The sequence below is a fragment of the Filicampus tigris genome, chromosome 1 (genome assembly GCF_054856515.1).
Source record: "Filicampus tigris isolate MCC_2025a chromosome 1, RoL_Ftig_1.0, whole genome shotgun sequence".
In the NCBI taxonomy this organism is placed as follows: Eukaryota; Metazoa; Chordata; class Actinopteri; order Syngnathiformes; family Syngnathidae; genus Filicampus; species Filicampus tigris.
This window is the reverse complement of record NC_141217.1, coordinates 33,248,551-33,274,229: the sequence shown is the minus strand read 5'-3', so window position 1 is coordinate 33,274,229 and position 25,679 is coordinate 33,248,551. Positions and strand designations below refer to the sequence as shown.

At 42.0% G+C, this 25,679-nt stretch overlaps 2 protein-coding genes and 1 long non-coding RNA gene across 5 annotated transcripts in view; 1 reads left to right on the top strand and 2 right to left on the bottom strand.

Annotated features, from left to right (window-relative positions):
• Positions 1–276: 276 nt before the first annotated feature.
• Positions 277–19,306, bottom strand: mapk14a (mitogen-activated protein kinase 14a). Of its 2 annotated transcripts, none has more exons than XM_086034405.1 (12): positions 18,899–19,306; positions 16,975–17,104; positions 14,128–14,186; positions 12,544–12,655; positions 12,422–12,451; positions 11,855–11,902; positions 11,613–11,727; positions 10,686–10,757; positions 5,478–5,557; positions 2,131–2,209; positions 1,370–1,543; positions 277–1,113 (listed from the first exon to the last, which is right to left on the bottom strand). In XM_086034405.1, the coding sequence occupies exons 1-12, from the start codon at positions 19,015–19,017 to the stop codon at positions 1,049–1,051; spliced, it is 1,083 nt and encodes a 360-aa protein (XP_085890531.1). In that variant the 5' UTR covers positions 19,018–19,306; the 3' UTR covers positions 277–1,048. The 2 variants fall into 2 exon arrangements, with proteins under 2 accessions (XP_085890531.1, XP_085890524.1); XM_086034398.1 differs by lacking the exon at positions 5,478–5,557 and adding an exon at positions 7,150–7,229 and having other exon boundaries at positions 18,899–19,304.
• On the top strand, positions 18,707–23,315 carry LOC147153682 (uncharacterized). Its single transcript, XR_015087277.1, has 3 exons — positions 18,707–18,987; positions 21,706–21,854; positions 23,214–23,315. It is a non-coding gene; the product is annotated as an uncharacterized LOC147153682 (long non-coding RNA).
• The window catches only part of elapor1 (endosome-lysosome associated apoptosis and autophagy regulator 1), a 19,156-nt gene continuing 13,545 nt past the window's right edge, over positions 20,069–25,679 (bottom strand). For both annotated transcript variants that reach the window (XM_086034374.1, XM_086034385.1), the window contains 6 exons: positions 25,039–25,132; positions 23,469–23,570; positions 23,157–23,283; positions 21,688–21,866; positions 20,776–20,941; positions 20,069–20,693 (listed from right to left, as the gene is read on the bottom strand). In XM_086034374.1, the coding sequence (XP_085890500.1) occupies positions 20,607–20,693; positions 20,776–20,941; positions 21,688–21,866; positions 23,157–23,283; positions 23,469–23,570; positions 25,039–25,132 (755 nt within the window). In that variant the 3' untranslated portion in view covers positions 20,069–20,606. The remainder of the gene's footprint in view (positions 20,694–20,775; positions 20,942–21,687; positions 21,867–23,156; positions 23,284–23,468; positions 23,571–25,038; positions 25,133–25,679) is intronic.

The following is a 25,679-nucleotide window of genomic DNA, read 5'->3' as shown; positions in this document are numbered from 1 at the left end:
TATGAAGGTGCTATATCAATCTAAAATGGAATAATTTAATCTTCCCACCAACAAATGTTCACAAGTGACCAACAATGAATACTTTTTCTAGATTTCCAGCAGGTCAATATGACTGAAAAAAATGTCCATACTAGTTTTTAAATCTTGGTTAAACCCAAGGACAAGTTTACATTAAAATATTTTGTTTATCTTTCATCGCAAAAGATTTACAGCTGCTGAACCCTCGGGTCAGTTTTTTTCTATTATAACATTTACACAATGAAAACATACAAAAGATGTCTTAAAAATAGTTTTTATTTTGCTTATCAAATGACAAGTCATTACTCTGTTGGACTGAAAATAGATGGGAGTTCTCATTTATAAATACATCCTCCACAAAGTATAAATAGATCTGAAATAGCTCTTTTGCACATTTAAGCAGTATTTCTATTGCTGCATTATGACACTTACAAAGGAGTAAAACTCACGCAAACAAAAAATATTTGGACAGATTATGCACAGTGACACATTTCATTATAAATATGGCACATTTGACATACTCTCGTTATGTGAAGCCCTTTTTGAAATATACACCTAATGGTAAAATGATAGACATGTCACAACTTGAATTTGCAAAAATTGTCAATATTTACGGTCAAATAGAAAATGCTGAATAAAAAATATTGTCAGAACATCGGTGCTGATGTTCCAGCTTCACATGCTGGAGTGGAAGATGAACGTTTCCTTCAGTTTTTTTTCCCAATGATAAAATACGTACAAGAACACAATGTAGCACAGCTGTAAAGGTCCACGTTTTTCAGCATCCAAGTGTCACAGTGGCGAGTTAAAATGTGATTTTACCAAAACAGATGAGATGAAAATTAAACTTGATTCACCAATGATGGGAAGCATTATCTTAATTAGTGGTTTGATGTTTTCCTCCGGGATCAAAAGCCTGGTGAAAGGCAGGTTGGTGCTTGCTGTGTGTCTGGAGAGTTTGAAGGCTAATGCAAAAAAATGTTCAAATTGTCAGAATGGGATCTGTGCACTTGCAGGAGGTACTATATCATTACTCCATGTCATCCTCGTCAAAGATGGGTGGCTCGAAACTGCACACCTCCTCGTAGGTCAACCCTGCAAATCAAGAGAAAAAAAAAAAAAATTATTGCAAGGTTTTTAGAGAGTGTATTCATTTTTTTTAGCAATATCGTGCTAATATTAATTATTCATTTTAGTATGTTCCTATTGTCATCTCTTTGGGGAACTGTATTAAAAATAGTGTAAAAATGCACAATATGTCTCCTCTTGCCCAACATTGGGCCTCAGAACTTTTAAGGTACTGGCACGTAAAACATGCTTCAGATTTTAGCGCGGAAGACTATCAACATACGTTTCCACTCCTCGATCTCAAGCTCGCGGCTCTCAAAGCTCTGGTCGTACGGTTCGGCCTCGGGCTCGTCCTCGGGGTCGTGATATTGAGTGAAGTACGGGTGGGCCAGTGCCTCGGCTGCCGTTATACGCTTGTCGGTGTCCAGAACCAGCATTTTCTCCAGCAGGTCGACAGCTTCATAACAAAACAAGAGAGAATGTATGTTATCACTTGACACATTTTAGGAAGCCACATCTGTTAAAACAAAAACAAAAAAGGGCCACAGTATACATTTAACGTACACCCAAAATGTTATTTTGTGGCCACGAAATGCGTATAACGTGCCAGTGAAAAACTAATTTGTTGGTTTGACATCATTCCCATGCTCAACTTCCCACACTGACATTTGGGGAAGCAAATTGAGTGAACCTTTGCTAGACAACTGGTTTTTGATACTTAAATCCTTCTGAGAGTAATCCTAATTCCTTGAAATGCCAGAATTTTCAGAATGTTTCTATAGCAACATCCCCTGCTTAAAATAAAATTCAAGCATTATATCCATGTCCAATGTGTGATTTAGGCCCGGATATCACGCCTCTTGCGGTAAGACTCGCTCCATTTGCTTAACCAACTATACATTAGGGAGCCATAGCTACTTCATGGCCACATTGTGCAAATGTTGTATCTATATTTTGGCCCAAATGTGTTATTTTTTCCCCCTCACATCATGTTTGGGACTCTGCAACCTTTTGGAACCACCCAGTTTACAAGTGTCCAATTACCTTGCGGATTGGCGCCAATAAACACGTCAGCAAAATTCCTCTTGGGCATGTGTGGCAAGGAGCTGATGTAGTTCCTGGCCTGGGAAGAATAAAAACAGTTCCATCAAAACTTCTCAACGAGCAGCAACCTGTTGCACACATTCAATAAACGCACATTGCTCCATGCATGTTCTTGTTGCTACTCGCTTACTTCTATCTAGGGCTGGATCGATTTTAGCAATTCATTCAAGTTTAATGCTCAGGGATATTATTTTCTAGCAGATTCCACAGTTCAAAGGGAACATCGTATTGTCTTACAAACAGACAATATGAGCAAAATCATTTTTTAAAATTATTTTGCAATATAAGAAAAGGGCCTGGTGAAAGAAATCAGTCTATTTCCCTGAAAATTGCCCAAGACGTGGTGTCCATTCGAATGTTGGTAAAGTAGTCATTTGGGATGTCACAATATTGTCAAAATCGTGATATTAAATATGCCACGATATCGTCGTGGTCATGTCACAATATTAATAGCAGCAAAATTGTTTAAAAGCCCAAGTTGTTTTACATTTGTGCAGTTCCAGGACCCTCTGGTGGTTAGTTTATTAGTGCAGTTTAATTTAATGCATGTTTTATGAAGGGAACCATAACACATTTGAGTTCCTCCACAATTTGACCCGAGTTACAATGTGTGCGTGCATTAGCAACTAAGTGCATTTCTATAGAAATCATACACACACCCACACAACCAAATTAAGCAGGAATTAGATTGCCCACATGAACAAAACTATATTCCAACCAATAAAAGGACACATAAATCAGTCATACCAGCAAATATTTTTCAACATTTCCCTCGGCCCGCTTCAGCCGAACACAGCATTGTGAACTACGTAGACCATGATACTTTGCACTGCTGAGCCAATAGGAGTGCATGACTGGCCAAGCCTATTTCTTTGTGAATGTTGTTATTATGTACAAAAATAGAATGTTGTCTTTTTTTTTTAATATTGTGATTTTTTTTTTTTTTTTAATATGAACTCCCTTTTTTCCCACAATACTGTGAGCTTTTATACAGTATTGTGAGCTTTTTATATATGGCCAACCTCTCCACAATATCGTGATAGCTGCCGTATCGTGAGGTTCATATTGGGATATCGTATCGTGACATTTGCATATCGTGACATCCCTAGTAGTCATATATCCACGTTGGAATCTTTTGACCTAAGGTATATGTTTCCAAACCAAAATTATTTTGCCGACGCCAACTTGCCTCATTGGTTCAGCTGTGCATGAGAAAAGAGTGTGAGAGAGCAAGAGGAGATGAGCTGTTACTCATGGAAAAACAGACGTAGGATTAGCCGAATGACGTTGGTGCCTAATTCATATTTGAACATTTAAGCCGCAACTTTTTTCCTAGGTTTTGAACCGTGCGGCTTATATAAAGGTGCGGCCATTCTGTGGATTTTTCTTCCGCGGCTAGGGGGCCCTCTAACTGGAATTAGAATTAAAACTAAGAAAAAAAAAAATCAATGCAAAGTAGAATACGCTTTTTCTTTAGCAGATAGAAAACGGACGGCAAATTACAAACACTTAATTATTTTCAAATCCTCACCCCTTCATCATGGAACCCACACGATGAAGTTTGTATGATGGAATTTTTAAAATGAAGCCCATCGATCTTGCTTTCCAGGAAGGAAAAAGCGCTTCTGCACACAAGATTAGCGTCAATGAATCTATGTTTAGACTTTGGAGGCAGCAGCGGGAAGTGAAATGAAGATAAGTACTGGTTATTTTCTCTTGGTTCTGCTCCGTTTTATTCAGCAAAGTTGCTGCCGTTAAAAGGCGCCGTTAGGAAAAAATCTGTTCAGGTACATTTACATTTACAGTTGAAAATTGTTCTGCAAATGCAGTAAATTTCTAATTTTTCAACATAGATAGGTGCGTCTTATATATATATTTTTTTCATTTTGTTTGTTATGTATGCATAGTAAATATACTTGTTCTCCTTGTCTACGTTTATGGGATCGACCCCCTTCCGGTTTCTATTGGAATTCTCAACACCGTCGTGGAATGCTAATATTAACCCATTAAGGCCTAAAGCGCCTTTCTCAACAGCTCCCCAAAACCGTCGGTCGCCTTTGGAATTACCCTTGAAAACCTTCTTCTCACAGAAAAAAAGTTCTCCCAGAAATTCAACACTTACAAAATGCTGGGGCCGGACTTGAACCCACTACCTCTGCACTGTGAGGCAGACGTGCTGACCCGTTTTTCATCGTGCCGCCAACTCGTGTTTAAACAGTTACGAATTGTTTGCCCCCCCCCCCCCAAAAAAAACACATCTTAAAAGAAAACGTCATGCAAGGAAGGTTGAAGGCAGTCAGGTAAGCTGTCTCTGCCGATGAGGTGTCCTTCATTTCTTTTTCAGGGAGTTGGCAACCCTAATGCCGACGCTTCAGTGATATGAGAAAAAATGGCAGCGGCACAAAGTGAAGTTTCATCTCCAGTTAATTATGTCTAATAAACGCAGACAAAACTGACTTCAACTTTATTGCACGCTTGCGACCCTAGTGAGGATAAGTGCTTCAGAAAATGGATGGTTAGCAAACACTCAGCGGCTCATAGAAGTGCAGCTACGTTGATTGAGATTTTAAATCATTTGGTTTTTTTTAGGTCCTGGAAAATGTCTTGACATGAAAATTACCATTAGCACTAACTGACGTTTGGGGTCTTGTTTTATTTACAAATATGTATGTGCACATGTGTGTGTACAATGTGCGTTGTTGAACTGTTACTGCCAAGTAAATCATTTTGTGAGTGATTTATTCTTTGACACATCATATTAAATAGAAATAAAACACCATAACAAAATGCGACCCACTTTATTAGTAGTTACTGATACGTATCAGAGCGTTTGAGATTGCTCATCACCTCACCGTCAGAAGTGACAAGAGTTCAGAAAGTAGCAAAACGTGTGACTGTACTTTGTCACTGCTCACTTTTTTCATGTCATGCTCCAACCCCGCAACATTAGTAGTAAGCGGGATTGAAATGTTTTATACGTTTAAGCTGCAACAACAGATTTACTTGTCGCACACCAAAAAAAAAAAATCAGTCCTCAGCATCAGTTTGGAGAAGCAGGAAGCTATCGGTTATCAGTATAAGTGGGGGAAAACGTTATCGTGCATCCCGACAAAGCTGCAACTTTTTGTAATACGCTGCCTTTAATTGGGGAAAACTTTCCTTTTTCACATGAAAAAGGACTACATTCTCAAAAAATACACTTAATATTTTAACTGCAAATGGTTTTGCCGACCCCAAGCTACGGCTCACAGCCCCCAGTTTGTAAAACAACTGCTACACGTGCTCACCTCATGGCTGGGCATCCTGTTTATTAGTGACGCCGGCGGCGTTCCCGTCAACCGCATTATCTGCTGAAGTTGGTTTATGTCTACGAGGCTGGTGTCAAGGGCAGTATAGCGACAGGGGCAGAGTTGGTTAGCGAAGCCTCTTCTCAGTGTTATACCGTTGTTACACTGAGAAGCAAACGCTACGCTTTGAAGCCAAAGGGACAGAGTGGAAGCGGGTGCAAGACAAAGAGTGGGAAATTGAGTCAAGCCAGCGTCCACCACCAACAAACTTACTTTGGGTGTATTGGGAATCCTTTAGTCATTCCATACTCCATAATTACAATATCAGGGGCATTCTTTTGTTGTGTACTATATAGCGCACTCATCAGTGACATGAAAAAATTGTTTTGGAACAGTAGTTATGTTATTGCTGACATTATTATAACGTATATATAAACGTATATATATATATAACGTACCAGACATAATCGAGACACTCTGCGCATGCTCATTGCTCAACCGCAAGGAATGCTGGTCTTTGTAGTACAGGAAGTGCTTGTATGCAGAAGTGCACTGCTTGGCGCGAAAACCCATCGCAAATACACAAGCAGAGGTAAACAAGCTCAAAGACGCAGCACAAAAGCACACTTTCGGAGCGAGGAGGAAACCGGCTGCGTCATTCATGTGGTGAGTGACATGAACAGCAAGTTTTTGATTGACAGTTGAAAGTAACAAGCGGAAATGATGTCCGTTTGAGGCATGACGCTGTGCGTCGCCGTACACAGTGGGTTATTCAAATGCCGGAGCAACTATATCCGCTCAATCATGTAAACGGGATATTCAGAATGTTTCAGAAATCGGAATTTTGACTTTAACCCGAATATTGACAAAATGGAGGAGGAGGCACGGGCGTCGTAAAGTCGTAATTTGAGGACTGCCTTACATTATTTTGTTATTATTTAATTATTATATTTCTAACATGCTGCAATATTGTGTTGTGAGTATACATTTATTTTTATCCTACTTAAAGCGGAAGTCAACGCAAACATATTTTTCTCAAGTATATGTTCTATGCAAGCACACTAGTTGAAAGAAAAGGCATTCTGATAAATATTGCGTTTGTGGAATAAGTGTTATCCACTCGTTTTTAGACATCTCTGGGGGCCGCCATTTTGTCTTCTGTCGACTGAAAATGACATCACAACTGCTCACAACGACCAATCACGACCCAGATTCAGAGAATAGGTCTGCCGTGATTGGTCGTTGTGAGTAGTTGTGATGTCATTTTCAGTCGACAGAAGACAAAATTCTGAAAGCCTAAAAAGAAGCCTTTCACCGAGGAGGCCTCGCGACCACGTCACACGCACGAGTGCCGATTAGTGGGCCGGATTAAAATCCACCTCCGCCCTTGCTTAGTCCACCCCTTTTTCCCCCCAAATGTGTCACCCCCCCCATCCTCCACCCCCAAAATGGGCATCCGTCCGAGACGCAGGGACCGTTCCAGCCCCGGGACGGACTGCCCAGCTCTGTAAACAAAATGACAAAACGGTTTACTATTCAGGGGATAATGAGCGATTACCAACAAAGCGTCTTAGATTTTGATGAAGCAAAGGCAACACATGCGGTCAGTGAGGCAGCACGCACGGGCAAAGTGTCGCCGAGCAAAAGCCTCGGCGTGTCGTCGGCAACTCACAGACTCTGAAGAAATTTTCATCAAGAGCTCAGGCCCCGGCGTTCCAACCAGCAGCATGATTAGCTTCAATTGATCAATATCTACCGGCACATGTTAAAGAAAGACACTGACAAACAGAACAGCGGGACCCGCTCGGGGTCTTTGGCCTCCTCGCCGTATCTGCCGCCACGCTGCTACTTTATAAACGTGTCAACAGGACGAACAGACAAGGTGCATCAAGAAGCCTCATTGGAGAGAACAGAACGGGGAAAGAAGGAGGTGTCGCGGAAGGAGGAGGTGGAGGAAGGGAAGGACCAGAAGGATGAGGAGGAGGAGGAGGACGAAAAAGAGAAGGAGGAGTTGTGAATGGACAGCGCTGACTACTGGCTGCCAAAAGAAGCAAAAACTAGCAGCAACAACAAATGTAGTAGGCTGAGGAATAGGTAAAGCGCAAGTCAACCCAAACATATTTTTTTTCAAGAATATGTTCTATGCAAGCACACTAGTTGAAACAGGGCATTCTGATAAATATTGCATTTGTGGAATAAGTGTTAATCCACTCGTTTTTAGCCATCCCTGGGGGCGGCCATTTTGTCTTCTGCCGACTGAAAATGACATCACAACTGCTCACAATGACCAATCACAGCTCAGATTCAGAAAACAGGTCAGCCGTGATTGCTCGCTGTGAGCTGTTGTGATGTCATTTTCAGTCGACAGAAGACAAAATGGCCACCACCAGAGACACCACAAATGCAAAATTAATCAGAATGTCGTGTTTGAACTAGTGGGCCTGCTGGGAACATATTCTTGAAATAAATATGTTTGGGTTGACTTCCACTTTAAGGAGGAATTGAAGGAGAAGAGGGAGGTAAAATATGCGGTGGTGGAGGTGAAGAAAAAGAAACAGGAAGAAGGGGTAGCGAAGGATGAGAAGAATGAGTAAGAAGGAGAGGAGGAAAGGATGGAGAGGGAGGAAGAGAAGGACAAGGGGGAGGAGGAGAAGATGGGGGGGCGGTATATGAGGAAGAAGGGTGGAGGATGAAGAGGTAAGATGGGCAGAAAGGAGGAAGAGGAGGAGGGAGACAAAAGGCAGATGAGGAGGGTGGAGAAGGTACAGGAGGAAGGAGACAGAGGAGGATGGGTGGAGGGGAAAGATAAGGAAGGATTGGAAAAAGGAAGAAGAGGAGGAAGGAGAACAAGATGAAGAGGAGGAGGATGAGTGGAGAAGGAGAAGAGGAAGGAGGAGAGGGAGAAGAAGAAGGGCAAAGGAGGAGGAAAACAATGAAGGGAGGAAAAGGACATGGAAGAAAATAAGTAGTAGGAGGAGAAGAAGATGGAGGAGGAGGAGAGGGAGGGACAGAAGAACAATCCATACACCCGTCCAGCCATTATCTGCCGCTTATCCAAGGTCGGGTCGTGGGGGGGGGGGGGGGGTGGGCAGGAGCTTCAGCGGGGAAGCCCAGACTTCCCTCTCCCCAGCCACGTCTTCCGGAAGGATCCCAAGGCCAGCCGGGAGGCATAAGTCTCTCCAGCGTGTCCTAGGTCGTCGCCGGGGCCTCCTGCCGGTGGGGCATGCCCGGAACACCTAACCAGATGGCTCCTCTCGACGTGGAGGAGCAGCGGCTCGACTCTGAGTCCCTTCCGAGCTTCTGACCCTATTTCTAAGGAAGACCCCGGACACCATGCGGAGGAAACCCATTTCGGCCGCTTGTATCCGGGATCCGATTCTTTCAGTCACGACCCACAGCATGTGACCACATGTGAGGGTAGGAACGTAGATCGACCGGTAAATAGAGATCTTTGCCTTTTGGCCCAGCTCCTTCTTCACCACGACACACCGATACTGCAACCGGAGCCCAGGCTGCGTGTGGAAGCCAGTCTGACTATGTCAAATCGGAACTTCTAATAAGGCACCAGAATTTTATAGCGCTTTTCTGGACAACTGGACGCTCAAAGTGCTGACAATGGATACTTTGTTCATGCACTCACCCGCTGGTTTACGTTCCATGTTCCCAGGGCTAGCTTCCCGGACTGTCAAGGTCCCCGCCTTTGGGCGCCGCCCAGCTCTCAAAAGCACCCGCCCCGTTGATCCCCTCCCACAGGTGGTGAGCCCATGGGAAGGGGGGCCTACGTTGCCTCTTCGGGCTGAGCCCCGCGGCAGGCCCGACCACCAGGTGTTCGCCAATGAGCCCCACCTCCAGAGGTGGGTCAAAGTGACCCGCATTCCGGGCAAGGGAAAACGGAATCCATTGATGTTTTTCCATCGAAAGGGGTCATATGAACCCTGCTTTGTCTGGTCCTCACCTAGGACCTGTTTGCCAAGGGTGACCCTACCAGGGGCGTCTTTGGGACACGCAAAACCCTCCACCACGGCTCATGGCATAGGGGGAGAAGAACACGAAGAAGGAAGGAGGAGAGAGAAATACAAAAAGGCAAAGGAGGAAAGGTGAGGGACAAAGAAGGAAGGAAGGAAGGAGTGGAGAAGTTTGAGGACAACAAGAAGAAAAAAGAGGAAAAGGGATGACAAGCAAAAGGAAAATAAGAAGACTGAGAATTGAGGAGGAGGTCCTGTGGCATCTTTAGAGCTCGGCCATTGGTCTGAAAGCTGTCAAGAGAGGAAGAAGCCCGGCGTCGGGGCCGTGGCTGAAAATGGACTCGTGCAAAGATGAACGCCGGTGTCCATCCAATGGACCCATTCGGAGCAGACATTCTCAACTGGTAGGCCGCGACCACTCTGGTTACAAACCGTTTCATTCACAACCAATGTCGGTTGCATTTTCACCAAAAGGCAAGATGGCAAAGCATAAATATGATGCTGGCTTTTAAAAATGGATACAAATGGTTGTTTGTCCACATGTGCCCAGTTATCGGTTGGGTGTCCCCCTGTGCAACTTGACATGGGAATAGATTCGAAGTTAATAAGCGTGCGCTATATTTGACAGAAGGGCCATTTATTTTCACATTACTTGCTAACAACAAATTATCTATTCCAGTGAAAATTGATTTAAATGATTACTGGAAAAGAATTATTTAGAAAATCAGCCATTTGCGAAACGGAGGGGTGGGGGGGGGGGCGGGGGGGTGGGGGGGGCATTACGGTGGACTGGTTTAAATCGTAAATTCGATTGTGAGGGAAAAGTGAGATTTCATTTTAAGACAACTCCCAGCAATACCTCAATTCAACCCCCCCCCCCCCCCCCCCCGGTGATAGTTACTCTTCACCATCTTGTCGGCGACGCAAACGTGCCTTTCAAAATAAAGTGGCTGCCAAAATCAAACAACAGCACGGTTAATTCTTTCCCAGTCCATTCCCTGTCCCACCAGTTGAGACCGCCTGTGGTCAAGTTCACAAAGTGACACACGCAAGTGAAACACTGAGGTGAAGAGCTCGTGGATTGAAGGGAAGTGAGGATAACGGAGCCTATGTGCGCCTAGGTAGCCGTCGACACCTCAGGCAGCCTCACGTGGAGGGAAAAGCATTCAAAAGTTCTTGGACAAAACGACCGACCGACACGCAGCGTCGCCGCCTACAGGGGGCGCTCCCATGCGAAGGATACGGTCCGTTCCCGGGAACAAAGTTCTTCCTGTGAGAAGTTCTGCCATGATGCAGCCCACGGACCAAATATCCACTGCAACGCACACAAACAAGCAGAAGTGATCAATGAGACATGTGAGTCACCGTGTTATTATTACCACATTTTGATTACATCACGATAAAAACATTATTCTTTACATGTTGTTCAGTGTGATTGTTTTTTTTTTTTTTTTATCCTATGTGGATTTTGACAAAAGACACCTAGGAACAAGGGCTGAACAACTAATCAAATTCAAATCAACATCGCAATGTAGTAGCATGTAATTTGGAAAGAAATCAAAACTGCTTCATTTCGATCAGTTGGCAGGTAGGCTTTATAGAGTGATATGTTCAATGCTTTTGAAGTCCACAATGTTTACAGATCATTGTTGTAATCTGATTTAAGATTGACGGATTTAGGTTTACGTCACCCGTGTTTGGTTGAATTTCGTCAAGTTGTCGTAGAGAATGCTTAAAAGACCGTAAATCCAAGGGATTAGTTAGTAATTCACAACTCTAATATAGGTACTGGTAAATATTTTTGCAGATTAATTCATGGTTCATTTGCCTTTATTTTAGCATAAGACTAACCTACAAAATCAAAACATTTGCATATTAAATCTGATATCATCAATTGTCGACGTAGGTTAATTTATTGCTTGGGTTTGATAAAAAAAAAAAAAATACATGGGAAGAGGACCTTGAACAAAAGGAAAACAAAAAAGCATATTAAATTGCAATCACAATATTGACTGTACCCTACCAGTCATGTTGTAAAAAGGAAAAAAAAAAGCATATTAAATTGCAATCACAATATTGACTATACTCTACCAGTCATGTTGTAAAAAGGAAAAAAAAAAAAAAAAAAAAAGCATATTAAATTGCAATCACAATATTGACTATACCCTACCAGTCATGTTGTAATGCATCCAGTTCAACATGATCTCTGGGGCACGGTACCAGCGGGTGGCCACATAGCCGGTCATCTCGTCATTGGTGTGCCGCGCCAAGCCGAAATCCAAAATCTGTCAGGCCAAGTCCGGGGTTGGGGGGTAGGGGGGGGGGGGGTTGTTAAGAGTGAGCACCGTGTTTGCTCATTACACACAGAAGCATCTTTTGCTTCATGTAGATTATTGCAGCAGGGTGACTTACCTTCAGCTCACAATCCTCATTTACTGCCAGGTTGCTGGGTTTCAGATCCTGGACAATAAAAAAATAAAACATGGATTTTTTTTTAGTTGTGCGAAGCCACAATTTACCGTCTGTTATTTTTGAATAAGAATACTATTCAAAGATGTTTCACTAATTACACTCGTAGATGAAACAAGATTTATTATTTTATTTTTTTTCAGTTTACATTGTTCAAAACACATCCTAGCTGACGTTAACTGCTTACAATAACAATATGGTTGCAAACAGAGTGGAATTAGTTTCGTAATCCAGATCGTGGCATGTACGTGAGGTGACAAAAGGAATTTTGTTCCACGCTAAAGCAATTATTTTCAAATTATTTGTAAGAAAAACACATAAACATAATATTCCTTTCTTTATCGTTATTAATATTTCTGTGGAAGAATGTGGTGCAAAAAAACGTACAAGAAATTGGATTATTGTGGGGAAAAAAATGTTTCCCCCCCCTCTCAGAGTTTACAAGCCGGCTACAAGAGGACAACTCGCACCGAATTAGGGCCAACGTGACATAAAAGCCAGTGCACTTACTCTGTGAATGATGTCTGCTGAGTGGATGTACTGAGGAGACACAACGGAGAACGTGCACAACGGCTTTAGCTTAATTCACCGCTGCCTGCTTAAACGTGCACAAAAGTCCAAGGAAAACTCACCTTCAGCCCTCTGAGGATCTGATATATGAGGAACTGCACATGGTCGTCCGTCAGCTTTTGACATTTCACAATGTTGTTGAGGTCCGCGCCCATTAAATGAGTTACAAGGTACCTGGCGATTAAAGGCAGATTTGATCAATGCTTGGCTAAAATGTCCCAGACTGGTTTGGTCGCTGCCGTTTCTCACACAAGTGGAATGTCAACAAACGACACGCACAGGTAAAGTCATGCAAACCTAATCATGAAATATCCTATGAACAACATCTCGCATTAAATTCGTCGGAAATTTAGGCACATCAAAGTCAAACAAATGCATGTTATTAAAAAAAAAAAAAAAAATGTAGGTGTCGCGGGACTTAGGAAGTGTGCGATTGTGAGAAACTATGACTCAGTTCATGGAGTGAATGGTGACCAGTCAAGCCATGCGTTGAAATCAGCGTTGGGAGTGTTCTTAGTTGTATATATGTAAAATTGATATTTTGCCATCAAAAGCCTTTTCTCAGTCTTGTTTTTGTTTGAGATACCATATGCAGAACTCTGCTTTGAAAACAGCTGGCGGTGAATGAATGAGTTTAGATTAAAAATAAATAAATAAATGCTGCAAATGTGGCGCATTTGGTGCAGGGACATGATGCAAATATGCTACATTAGTCGTGCACAGAGTAGACCATTAAATATGACATGAGCATGGTACATTAATACAGTCAAGTAATTAATCGTGCCGTCTGCATGTTGTTCACAGCAGCACGACAATCAGCAAAGTTGAGCCACGTTGCAAAATTAGGACATATATACAGGTCGCCCACTCCTATAGAAAGCTTCTCACGGTTGATACTATGAGAAGCCTCACCACAGCATTCTGAGTGCAGACTATTTTTAGAACTTGGGGGGGGGGGGGGGGTTTGCGATTGGGACTACACAGCTCCTGCATGCTTATTTAACTGTTAGCAGAACATGCGCTAATGGTCGCAGTCACCAAAGCTTTACTAACCGCACAGGCAATTGTTTAAAAGGAGCCGTATTCTACATTTGAAAGCATTGCCAGGTGTCTTAATGACATGTTGTGGCATGCGCTGGTCCAAATACGCTAAAGGCCGTACCTCACTGAGCGGTGAAGCTTTTGCAAGCGTGTGCACAATGAGCCAATGTTTATTTTTGTCGGGGTTTGTCCCATGTTGCAAACAGTGGCAAAGACGTTCGGCAGACATTCCCAAACAGGTTTTAATGGTTGCAAACAGTTTTTACGCTTAATGTGGCGTGTACATATTTCTCGCATGTGCACTCCCCACGTCACACGTATGGAGACGTGAGCGCCACACCAACATTCCTCTCTGACGATAATATTCTATGAGCCGTTCTGAGTGGAATGCAAAAATTCACCATCAATTTGTGCACAGCCCTAATTAGTATTTTGACAAAATTATGTCAGACATGTCATTAAGGCACTTGGGAACTCTACTAAATTATGAAAAATCTCATACTCATCCGCATATGCGATTGGGGTAGCACTAGCAGCCAAAGCTGGGATAAACATTTGTAACTTGCATTTAAATGATTTTTTTTTTTTGAACACATCGGACTTACACATCTGTGAACTCCTTCAGAGAAGTGGCGGGGCTGAAAACGTCCAAGAGGCCGATCACCTGCAAACAGAAGCGTCCACTCAAATCAACAACAAGACAAACAGGGGGGGAAGATATGGCTTTAAAATAAAATCACACATTTTCTTCACAAAATAAGGCTCAAAATGTTTGATGATTCATTGATGATCACAATTTACAAGTCAAAATTCCCACGTTCCGCCTACCACTGTAAACGGGCTTCCGTTTGCCTTTCCGTCTACAAACTTCGATCAGCATACAGACAAGTAAATTCGTCAGTGGCAGCGAATGAGTTCATGATTTTTGTTTCAAGTCAGATTACATTAAAGTCAATTATAATCAACGCAGTTACCCTTCAATTTGCAGATGCAAAGACGATCACGATTGGTCACAGTTATCCCAAGCACGTCTGCAGCCTGCAACCCGCTGCTCCCCGCACGGCACATATTTAGAGTAGGGATAGACCGATATGCTTTTTTCAGGGCCGATACCAATTATTATTAGTCAAGGCGGCCGATAACCGATATTTGAAGCCGATATTTATTTGTAGAAAAAAGGGGTAAAATGGTGTCAAATTTATGAAAAATAAAAACTCCAACACTTGACTTAGTTTAAATGCCTTTAAGCCCGTGTTTATTAAACAACTTCATGTGATTTACAAGATGCTAAAACTTTTCTAGATCTTAAAAAAATGGACAACTTTGTTTTGAGTCTCACAAAAAAGTGCGGGTAGCTCCCAGGCTCAGCTGCCTGTCTAACAAGCATCTCCTTCCAGGAAATAGTTTTCTAAAAATCCACTATAACTGAAATGTTTATCTTTCACACATCTTTGTTTTAAAGTTCAAAAACATAAAAGTGAATCCTCAACGCAGCTACTAGCCAGAAAAATAAGCATTATTCCAAGACCGGACTTTCACATGCAGTACTTTGCCGTCAATTTTTGCACCATGTACAGCACTTGGAGCGGTGGTTGTTTAAAAGTGCTTTTATAAATAAAGTTGAGTTTAGCTTTTCATTTCGTGGCTTACACACAGACACGCACACACTGGCACTCACTCACGTCTTACTTTTATCACCGTTTCCCGATATTATCAGCAACTTCTCTCGGGAGCCAAATTAACTGTTGTGACATTGGGGGAGTGGTTAGCTTGAGCCGCAAGGCACCTTACTGTGCCGAGCAGAACTGCCCCTTGAGTTTATATGACATAGAAGGGCTCATAGTAATGATACAAGTGAGTTATAGTAGACTGATATTTACTAAAATTTGGGTGAGGTCTATTGCATTACCTAGAACTACTAACTCGCCGACTCCCGTCGTGTATGTGCCTAGCTCGTCCAGAAGACAGAGAAAGAGAGAGAGAGCAGAGCGCAAACACGCAGCTTTACGCTGATTGGCTGCTACGCACTGCACAAGGAACCAATCAGATGGTGCTTTGCGCCGCCATAGAGCTAAACTGTATAGAATATGCCATGTAGACGATCTTCCGGCTTTATGAGGTTTGAACACGTTAAACCGCTTAACGATCTAATATCGTCAGATCGCCCACCCCTAGCACAGCTGTGAACTCAGTTTTAGTCCAGGTGATAGAGCATCACACACATCATAAAGCGGACTGAGAGAATATCAACATGTGCAAAGCTGTTAACTGGGCAAAAGGTGCCTAACATTAAAGAATCTAAATTATAAAACATTCTGTTTTGATTAACATCTTTCAATTAGTTTAAGAGAGAAAAAAAAACTAAAAACATCAATTGTTAAAAGTTCATCTGAAAATTGTTCAGGTTTTTGTACTTAATATTTGTTGCAGCTCCAGGTAGAGGAACTAATGGAATAATTTCAAAATGGACAAATAAAACAGTGCAAGTTTTTTTACATTAGTAAATGCATCATTCTTTGTTGTATTTTATAATAAATAAATTTAAGGAACCAAAAAAAAAAAAATTGGGAGAGCCGTTTGGAAGCTGAAAGCTCTTTTACGTAAGCCTAAGAGCTGGTTCTCTAATAAGAGATGAAATTCCCATTATTGTCACTCTTGCGACGTGAAGAAGAATGAAGAGTGAAGAATGTAAACAGATAAGAGTGAGTAGAAATTTTAAAACTAGTTATTCATAAAAGTCATTGGTTGAAAACCCATAAATGTTGCCGTGGCCCCAGCAGGTTCAAAAGCGAACCCGGACTGGTGGTGAAGCGGGTGATGATGACAATGAGGACACGTTAATCTTGCAAGTGAGAAGCAGCTCCTCATTCACTTGTTGCCGGCGATATCTACAATAATTGTACAAAACAAGAATTGCCAGATAGCTGGTGCAGCCTGGGTCGATTATTAAAAAAAAAAAAAAAAAAAAAGTTTAAAAAATGCTGACGGAAGCCCGTATAAAATCAGAGGCGGACCGGCATATAGGCGGGTACTATTACCCCTCCCCCCTCCCGGAAGAAAAGGCGAATGACAGACGACGGAAAGGTACCCCACGCTGCAGACAAATGACGAATAACGGACCCTCAATTTTTTGTAAAATGCCCAGCTCAGGTTGGCAACTCTGATTTCTATATTGTGGATTTCATTTACTGTGGGCGTGGTCTGGAACATAACTGGCATGATGGAGGAGAAATTGCTGTACTCAAAATGAGGGGTTTTTTTTTTGGGGGGGGGGGGTTCTTGTAATACTAAATAAGCTTTCAAAGTGTATTTTCTGGTTAAAGTTTTTTCCTCCTACATTAACATGTTCAAACTTCCACAAAAATGATTGGTTTGATTAAATCGTGAAACATCAATGAATCACCTGGTCTTACAACATTCGCAGGGGGGGGAAGACAAAGCAGCGTACTCACATTTTCATGCTTCATGTGCTTCAACAAGCGCAGCTCCCTGTAGGTGCGCTTAGCATGGATGATGGACTGAAAGGGTCTGGAGAGCTTCTTCACGGCCAACTTCAAGCCGCTCTTCACATCGTAAGCAGAACTGTTCAAAAACAAACAAAAACATTTTGTAGAAGGCGCAGCAGGTGAAAAAACGGCAACATCAGCAGAAAACGTCAGATGTCACTGCCTCCGCTAGCTAACCTACCAGATTGTGTTAAACAACACAAAATTAAAGCCGAAGATTAATAAATGCAATCATAATAATGAGACAAGTTCAATTGGGGAGAAAATGAATCATCACTTGATTGTTTGGGTTTTGAAAATAGTTTGGAATAATAGTTAGAACACCTGGCTGGCAGTCAATCTCAGCTCTGGCCTTTTTGTACAGAGTTTGCAGTCTGCAGTCTGCAGACCTCAGAGACCTAAGTTTAGATTCCATTAGTATTTTTTAATGTATTTAGGACCTAAGCCATTCGTGAATAAGGGTGTATTCACGCCAGAAAATCCTTTGGTCCGCTTACTTGTTCCGGACAAAAACGGACGTAATGTTTTTTGGGTTTTTTTCATTTGGTGCGGTTCGTATTCACACTGTATTTTTAGCAACTGAACTATATTTCGTAAACGCATCGACGCAAGTGACGATCGGTGCTCCCATTGGACAGAAATGACGAGGGCGCCACCGATAGCACAAACATGGAAATGGGGGAGAACATGAAACTCATACGTGCCACATTCTTGCTTTGCATGTTTGTGCTGTTATAGAGTTGCAAAATAGCAGACCATTCATTGCATGTTTTTTTGACACTATTTTTCTACATTTTGGAAGAGCGTCAGCGAATGCATGCAGTTATCCACAAGAGCATGTGCTCTGCGTGCTTTGACTCACAACATGCTGGCAGCAGCGCCGCTCAACAAAAGACAAAGACGTGTGACCACCATTCACAACGGGTTAATATTGCAGAACTTAAATGTTTATTCTACAGCTGACTGGGAGCCAGGTTAAAGCCTTTAGGACTAGAGTAATATATTCTGATCTCTTTGTTGTGGTCAGAACACGAGCAGCAGCGTTCTGAATGTGCTGCAGCTGTTTGATGCTCTTTTGAGGGAGCCCAGTAAGATCATTACAATTATATTCATGTCTACTGTAGATACAAGCACACATAAGATTTTCCTTGTACTTCGTCTGGTAGAAGGCTGTTTTAGTGAATGATTTGATATGACTGCTGAAAGTTATGATCCAAATCTATTAGGCCACCAATATTTTGGACTTTGGTCTTTGATTTTTAACGACAATGACTCTAAATGAATACCAACAGCAATACTCTTGTTATTTATTGACAAAAACAATTACCTCAGTAATTCTGTTTTAGTTCACATTTGTAATTTCCATTTGTACATATTTGTGCCCTACACTGCCTGGCAATCAGTACGGCGTACGGCTTCACGCCCTCGCCAGCTCATCTGCAACGTATATAAGGACAAGCATTGCAGAAATACTAAGAACTATGTTGGCAAATATGTTGAAGCCATCAGTACTAATATGCACTTGGCCACAATATTCTTCTTCTGTTGCATTAAATCACTTTAATCCAGTAGAATGGGGTGTCCGCAAATCAGCTATGTGACGCCAACCTGCGTCATTGCACTGAAACGAAATCTCGCCGTTACAATTCTCACTGCATCAAGTTGTTTGAGTATACTGTATATGCATACCATCGTGATCATCGGTCTGCATTTCTAAACGAATAAATTCGTTTCATGTAAAACTTTTTTTATCTTATCAGTGAAAACGTGCTAACGAGATTTAGCACGGCGAGTTTAGGCCTCATTGAAATGAATGGGCGGGGGTACTAAAGTTGGGTGACACACTTAAAAGCAGCATAAAGTTGTTTACCAAACGGATCCGTACGCGCCGGAGCCGACTGGAGACAAGTTCTGGTAGCGCTCCGGGACTTCCCATATGGCTTTGTTAACCTCCTGCAGGTAAAACTTGGGTCTCTCTTTCTGCGACATTACTGCCGACTGACTCTGCCTGGTCTGCAGCCGGACTTCAACTTCCCCAAAACTTACGAACCACAATCAAAGCGCGTTTTCTTTATTTCCTCCTCGCCGTGCGAGAAATTGAAAGTTAGGCTTGTCCGCTTGCGAAACGTTGCAAAATCCCCGTTTGATTGCACGCACAAAGAGTCTGAGAACGTTCACGTTGTTTTCGACACCTCCGACCGCAACTCTGCCCAGCTTGCAACACAGCGACAAATATCGCGAGAATAACCACAGCCTGAACGTGAGCGAAACTCGCTGTGTTCATGTATCGCGCTGATTGTGGGAGATTGAAGAGAGCACATTTCAATGCCCAGATTGCATGGAGATTTGAATTACGATTTTAATTAGTTCTATGACTTTGCTTGAAATTCAAAGTACTCATCTCACTTAAATTTTTCTCATTTAAATAAAAATAAATGCCATTTATTTCAACTCCACAGAAAAATACCCTAAACATTTCAAAAGTGTTTTTGATAAGAAAATAGCACTGTACTCAGGGCTGGACTGGCCATCTGTCTTACAAGGCAGATGCCCCGGTGGGCCGGTGTCTTTTGGGGCTAATGTGCTATTTAATATTTAGGAGTGTTGCATTGGCTTGAGTGACACACGGATCAAAATTTAGCGGTAATTGGTCACAGTTTGTAGTCAGAAACGCTAACAGAAGCCCGTTTAAATTATAGGCGGACCGGACCATAGGTGGGTACTATTTTTTCCAGTCGGATAAAATGGCGGATAAACGGACGGCGGAAGTTTACCCCGGCTGTAGGCGGAAGGCGATAAACGGAATTTTCAGTAAAATGCCCAGCTCGGCTCAAGAGGTAGTTGGTATGTAAAATCCTGTTTAGAAGTAACATTTGCAAAAGTTACTTGTCCCACGACAACTATAATTTAGACACGTGCATGTTTCAGTATTTTGTGCATGAGTTATTTGAAATTTCTTGGGGGTGGCGGTGGATGTGAAGGAAACTGAAAAAGTCCTCCAATTCTAGAATGACTCCTATACAATCCACAACAAAATAGATAACACCATCTTTATATGATTTTATTGACAAAATAAATCAAATAGAAGGCACAATAAGGTTTCGAATGAAAATACCAGGACTAACACTTGCCATCAAATCTAAAGCCAATCCATTTGCCATACTGTCAAATAACATAGCATTACATACATAGGTTCCCTAATACAAAACAGGCTAGCCAATTACAAAGGACAAAAAGACATAAAAGCTAACTTACACGACTCCCAACGTAATGGGAATTGAAATTTATTATAGTACGACTGTATATTCATTCCTCTATCAATTGTATTTATTATTCCTTTCATGATGTTTTCATGGTGTCCCAGTTTATACAGACAAGTAACTGTCGTGTGTGCCAGTCTTGAGACAAACAAGGCTTCATTCCAGGTGCCCGCATTTTATGGCCACATACACCTTTCGGAAGGAGTTAGTCTTGCATGAACTTAATATGCTTCATATAGCCTTAAAATACAGCGGTGTACTCCTTCCGTGGACATAAATGAAAGCATTGACTAAAACTACTTCAGTCAAACCTTTGCATCATGCATCATCAGAATCACCCTCCTCTTTTTGCAGGTGACACGATGACGACTTCAAAGGCACCGAATCGAATCCGTCGGCCGTCCTCTAAATAAATCAAAATAGAAAATTAAAGAAAGGTGTCACCCGCCCAGCGGGCGAGCGTCCGCACGTGGGGGGCTTTACCGACCTCGCGCGAGTACGCTTTGATTTTGGTGAAGAAGGATTTGTGAGTGAGATGGATGAGGTCGTCCTCGGTGTCCTCTCCTTCCATGATTGCGCAGCTGTCAGCGGTGGGCAACTCGCACTCTTTGCCCCCGGAGCTCATCATCAGCTTGGAGTACTTGTACTCCAATCTGCAGGGCGAAGAGAAGCAGCACAAATAATTCACAATTAATTTAACCTTCTATAAACTTGTAAACACACATGTCCAACTTTTTAATGTGTCAGTCCTTTCTGCGTCATTCAGAAATGGCCCAATACATTTCCTGGTTCAATTCGAATTTGGTATTAATCAGTCCTCTTCATCATACTGTTGACATTTTGACACCTAACAGCAGTCAACAGTACCTCGCCATTTTGAGCCTTCAAACAGGAAGCAGATACTCAGCTTGGAGCGCTGAGAGTTTCACATCAGAGTGTCATGATCAGCAGTTTGAAACTGAGGCTAGGTTCACACCGCAGGCAAATGCGACCCAGATCGGATTTTTTTGCCCATATGCAAACTGTATCTGGTTTTTTTTATGACAGTCTGAACGGCTCAATCCCGATTTTTTTCAAATCCGACCTGGGTCGCTTTCATATGTGGTCCTAAATCCGATACCTATCCAATTTTTTGCAATGCGGTCGCGGTCTGAACGGCCGGGTCGCATATATCCGACATTGATGTCATCCGGAGCCCAAAATGGGTTCCGCGCAGGCGGAGGGAAAGTTCTGACAGCAGGGGGATTGAATTTGCAAAAGTTTTCGATTTGATTTCGGCATCAGGGTCAAATTCATGCAATAGTGGCTTCATTTGCTGTGTGAACGCAGACAGGTGCCCTTAAGGTAGTCTTGGGAGTCTCTGCACATACGATATCAAGGTCAAAACAAGTTTTCTCACTTGCGCGTCTTCTTCCAGAAGTAACAGATGAGGGTGACGAGCAGGGCGGCGGCGACTGTTCCTGTGGAAACCCCAAACTTGAGCCAGAAATCCAGAGTCACACAAGCACTGACTGTCTGGGCTGGGAGGGCCTCTCCTCCATGACACTGCAGAGGCTGCTGCCAGATGTACGTTGTCCTCTAAAAGACAACACAAAAATAACCCGCGCACACACGTTTCGTCAACTAACTGTATCCGAATCTCACATCAGGGTTGCCTTCATCCATTTTTTTACTGCGCTTGCTCTCATTAGGGCAGGCTTCTTAATTGTCAAGAAATTAAAAGACATGGTATTCGTATTTAACTGCTCAGCTGGCAAACATCACATGACCACACTCAGAAAGTAGGTGAGGCATGATTGGTCGTTACCTGAACAAACGTGATATCGTTTTCAGTCGACAGCAAACGATAAAATGGCCGCCCCCTGAGACGAATAAAAACGGGGGGGGGGGGATTTTGCTGCTTAATTCATGTTCCACCAACGCAATATTAATCAGAATACCGTGTTTAGGCTAGTGGGGCCGCATAGAACACATTATTGTAAAGACGTTTTTTTTTTCCCTTTTAAATCACTTTTTCATACTTGAAATGTGCCTCTACCGGTTCTGATTTGTATTTGAAAATTGGTCTTCATTTGCCTGTTCAGAGTTACTTGTAGATTTGGCTTGAGCTGCCGTGTGCTGCTTTACTTCAAATGTTTTCCAGTCTTTGGAGTTGCAGGCATCCAAATGAAATTGATAGTGAAATGTAGGCATGACATGTTTGTGCTAGTTTACTGGATATTTAAGTTGTTGTTTGTATTCAAACGTGAATTGTTAAGGGCTTAGATTTGTGTTCAAAACTCACTTTCTATTTCTGGGTTTTGGGTGAATACATTTAATCATGTTCCTGCATTGTTCTCCTTCGGTAGGATAAAAAATTGTTCTGTGACAATTGAAAATTGTGACTATGTCATATGGCATTTTTTTAGAGCAAAATAAACCGGGGAACAAGCAAAAAAAATGAACAGTGTTGTGTTATAGCTCGCGCTACGTCTCACTGATTACGTGAACATCTTAAAAATGCATTTTCCATTATCTTGACACTTAATCCGCTCATGCGCTTTTTTTCAGGGTAGTCAGATGCCGTTTTTATTTGCTCTATTAATGTTTATAAGCACTGCCTAATAGAATGAAGGAAAATAAATGTTCGGTGGTATGTCGCTTTAATGAGGCAGGTGCCACCATGACATCCTAAAGTGATGAGACCAAAAATTACTGTCATCACTCATTAGTTAGAATTTGGGGCCAACAGGAGGAACAAAAACATTCTGGGCATCGGTCGCGCACCGGGGGTCGATCTTAAAATCCCCGTTTGTCCCTGAGGTTGTCCGTGTCGTCATTTGTATTCCTGAAAAATCAACGGGCCTTTTTTCTTGTGTCCATGCCTACCTGTATTCCTTGTTCGCAAGCGCTGACAATCTCTCTGTAATTATGTTTGGTGCACAGTGGACACGCATGCTGACTCTGCCAAAGGAAGTGGAAAGTGCAGCCGTCACATGTCCCCTCTGAACAGTTACTGTGGAGGAGAAACCATACCAGGGGACTTATATATATATATATATATATATATATATATATATTTTTTTTTTTTCATAAATTATTTTTTGACCTGAGCAATAAAACCAAATTAATGAAATGGATTAATCGCTCAGCCCTACATCGATCAAAGACTGCCTGAATGCGTGAAAAATCGAGTGATACCTGGGCAGGGTGATGTGGTCTACAGTGCTCATGGCCGGGTCGCATCTCAGCCTGATGGTGGCTGAGCGGCCTCCTTTACAAGCCTGTGTTGTCTCGGCGGACCTGAAAAACAGGACAAAGTCACTTAGGATCGTTTTTTTTTGTTTTTAAATACGACCATCACCCTGTACAAACAAGGAACCATAGTGGATCAGAGACATCACGATAGACGCAGCAAAGTCATAATAATGATTTGATAAAGCATCTTTCAAGGGACCCGAGGGCGCTTAACAATAACTCATGGCGGGATTCAAATCCTCCATTTCCATAAACAGTATACTAGGGGTCACAAAAATGGTGTCCACCAGCACCAGGTAGCTCCCAAGGACCAAAAATAGCTTACCAGTGATGGGACATTTGGTTAGATTTTCTAGGAATGTTACATGACTTGAAACTGTGAACATTGGCAGATGGATGAATAAAATAAAATAATGATATTTATCTGTTTCCTAATTATTGTGAGAAAACATTATCATGATCAGTGTCTTCACGTAAATATTGTGAATTAATAATAAATATAATTATAACATTATTAAAGGTAATTTGAGCAAATTTGTTATTTCAGAAGTGTGTATCAAACTTGGGGACAGAGGACTATCAGTTTTTTTGGGGTTTTTTTTAGCAAGGACGGAAGTGGGTTTTTGTCCGTCCCTGTAATCGTCCCTAACCGGGTCAAGTACCGACTGACGTGTTCTTTTAAAAAGAAAGACCACTGTTCTCTTATGCGACACCACGTCTTTATTAAGTGCCTACCACAACTCTCCAATGTACGTTCCCTGCAGTAACATTGTACTCACAGGCATGGTCTGCCCTCTAGTGGTTCAACACATGTAATAATATGGATTACGCCACAGAACACTCATTTCACTGACGATTGACAGAAACACACCCAGCCTATTTTGCATGTGTAATCCAGGATATGGTATGTGGTGCATAGGAAAAAACGTGAAAAGCAATTTTGTTATGTTAACTAAGTGTTAACGTTTAGTTCATACCTTATACCTTTGCGTGCAAAGTATGTCCTTGTCTGAGTCATCCCTACAGCATAAATGTATGTAGAATGTAAGGATGGAAGTGCTTTAAAAGGGGGAGGGCGGACGGGCCCGGAGTACGATTATTTTTATGAATTAGCATGGATTAGCATGAATTAGCGGAAGGTCGCAGACAGAGGACGGACCGGCAAAATAGCATAAAGTGCCAATCTCTGCTAATAATAAGTAGATATCTGGTTTAAAAAGGCTGGTAACTCAATTTATATACTTTTCATGGGACAACACAGAAAAAAAAAAGAAAACGTCACAATGTAAAGTAATCAGTGTACACCTTGCATAAGAGTATTCATTTACCGCCCCCTCTACTCACCACACAGCAATTAATGTTGAAACTTTCGGCAACAAAAGTAGTGCAACCTAAAGTGAAAATGTCCAAATTGGGCAGAATACCGGTAAGCCATTTCACCTCTCCCATGTCAAGTGATGCGATAAAATTCCCATCTTAAATAGGCAGTGTTAAAGGGGCGCATATGACTTACTTGTAAAAGAATATAACATCAGGTAGGTCAGATGTGGAGGGGAAGAGCCACGGTGGAGATGAGATATTCGCCAGGACTGTGTCAGTACTTACACCTTCAACAAAGCAAGCATTAGAACAACAAGGCCCACTGACAACTCATAAACTCGCAAAGTTCAGCTTGGGTTGTTAACTTGTTAGCATAAATTATTTGCCAAGTGTCTATTTTTTCTCCGCTACATGCTTCAGTATCAGGTGTTTTTTTTTTTTCAACATTTCAAATCATCTGTAAGCCATTTAGAGTGGTAAAATGAGTTTGAAACAATATTAGATTAACGACTAAGTGAAAATCTGTGAGCAATAGACGAACCCACAAAAAGGGTTTTAATTAACTATAGATGCCCTAAGATGGCGGAAAGGCACAACACAAAGCTCCTCAACTCACCTCGACATAGTTTTTTTTCTTAAGCACTAAGATTACACAAGATGGTGCCAATAAAGCAGTACTTTGATATCAAACAGGGCATTTGCGTCAGTAAAAGCCATGCCTGATATCAAGGGTATGATCAAAGTATTGTCTTTGCGCCATCCTGAGATGAGTAACAGCTTAAAAAAAAAAAAAAAAAAAAATATCGTTAATATGCAGCAGAACACTGTGTATTT

Bases quoted from the DNA above. Each gene is read 5' to 3' on its own strand.
- mapk14a (XM_086034405.1), bottom strand. From the start codon at position 19,017: ATGTCGCAGAAAGAGAGACCCAAGTTTTACCTGCAGGAGGTTAACAAA. The intron at 12,452-12,543 runs GTGAGTTTTCCT...GTGTCTCCTCAG, and splicing joins AGATCCTCAGAGGGCTGAAG to TACATCCACTCAGCAGACAT. The intron at 1,114-1,369 runs GTATGTTGATAG...CTTGATTTGCAG, and splicing joins TGAGATCGAGGAGTGGAAAC to GGTTGACCTACGAGGAGGTG.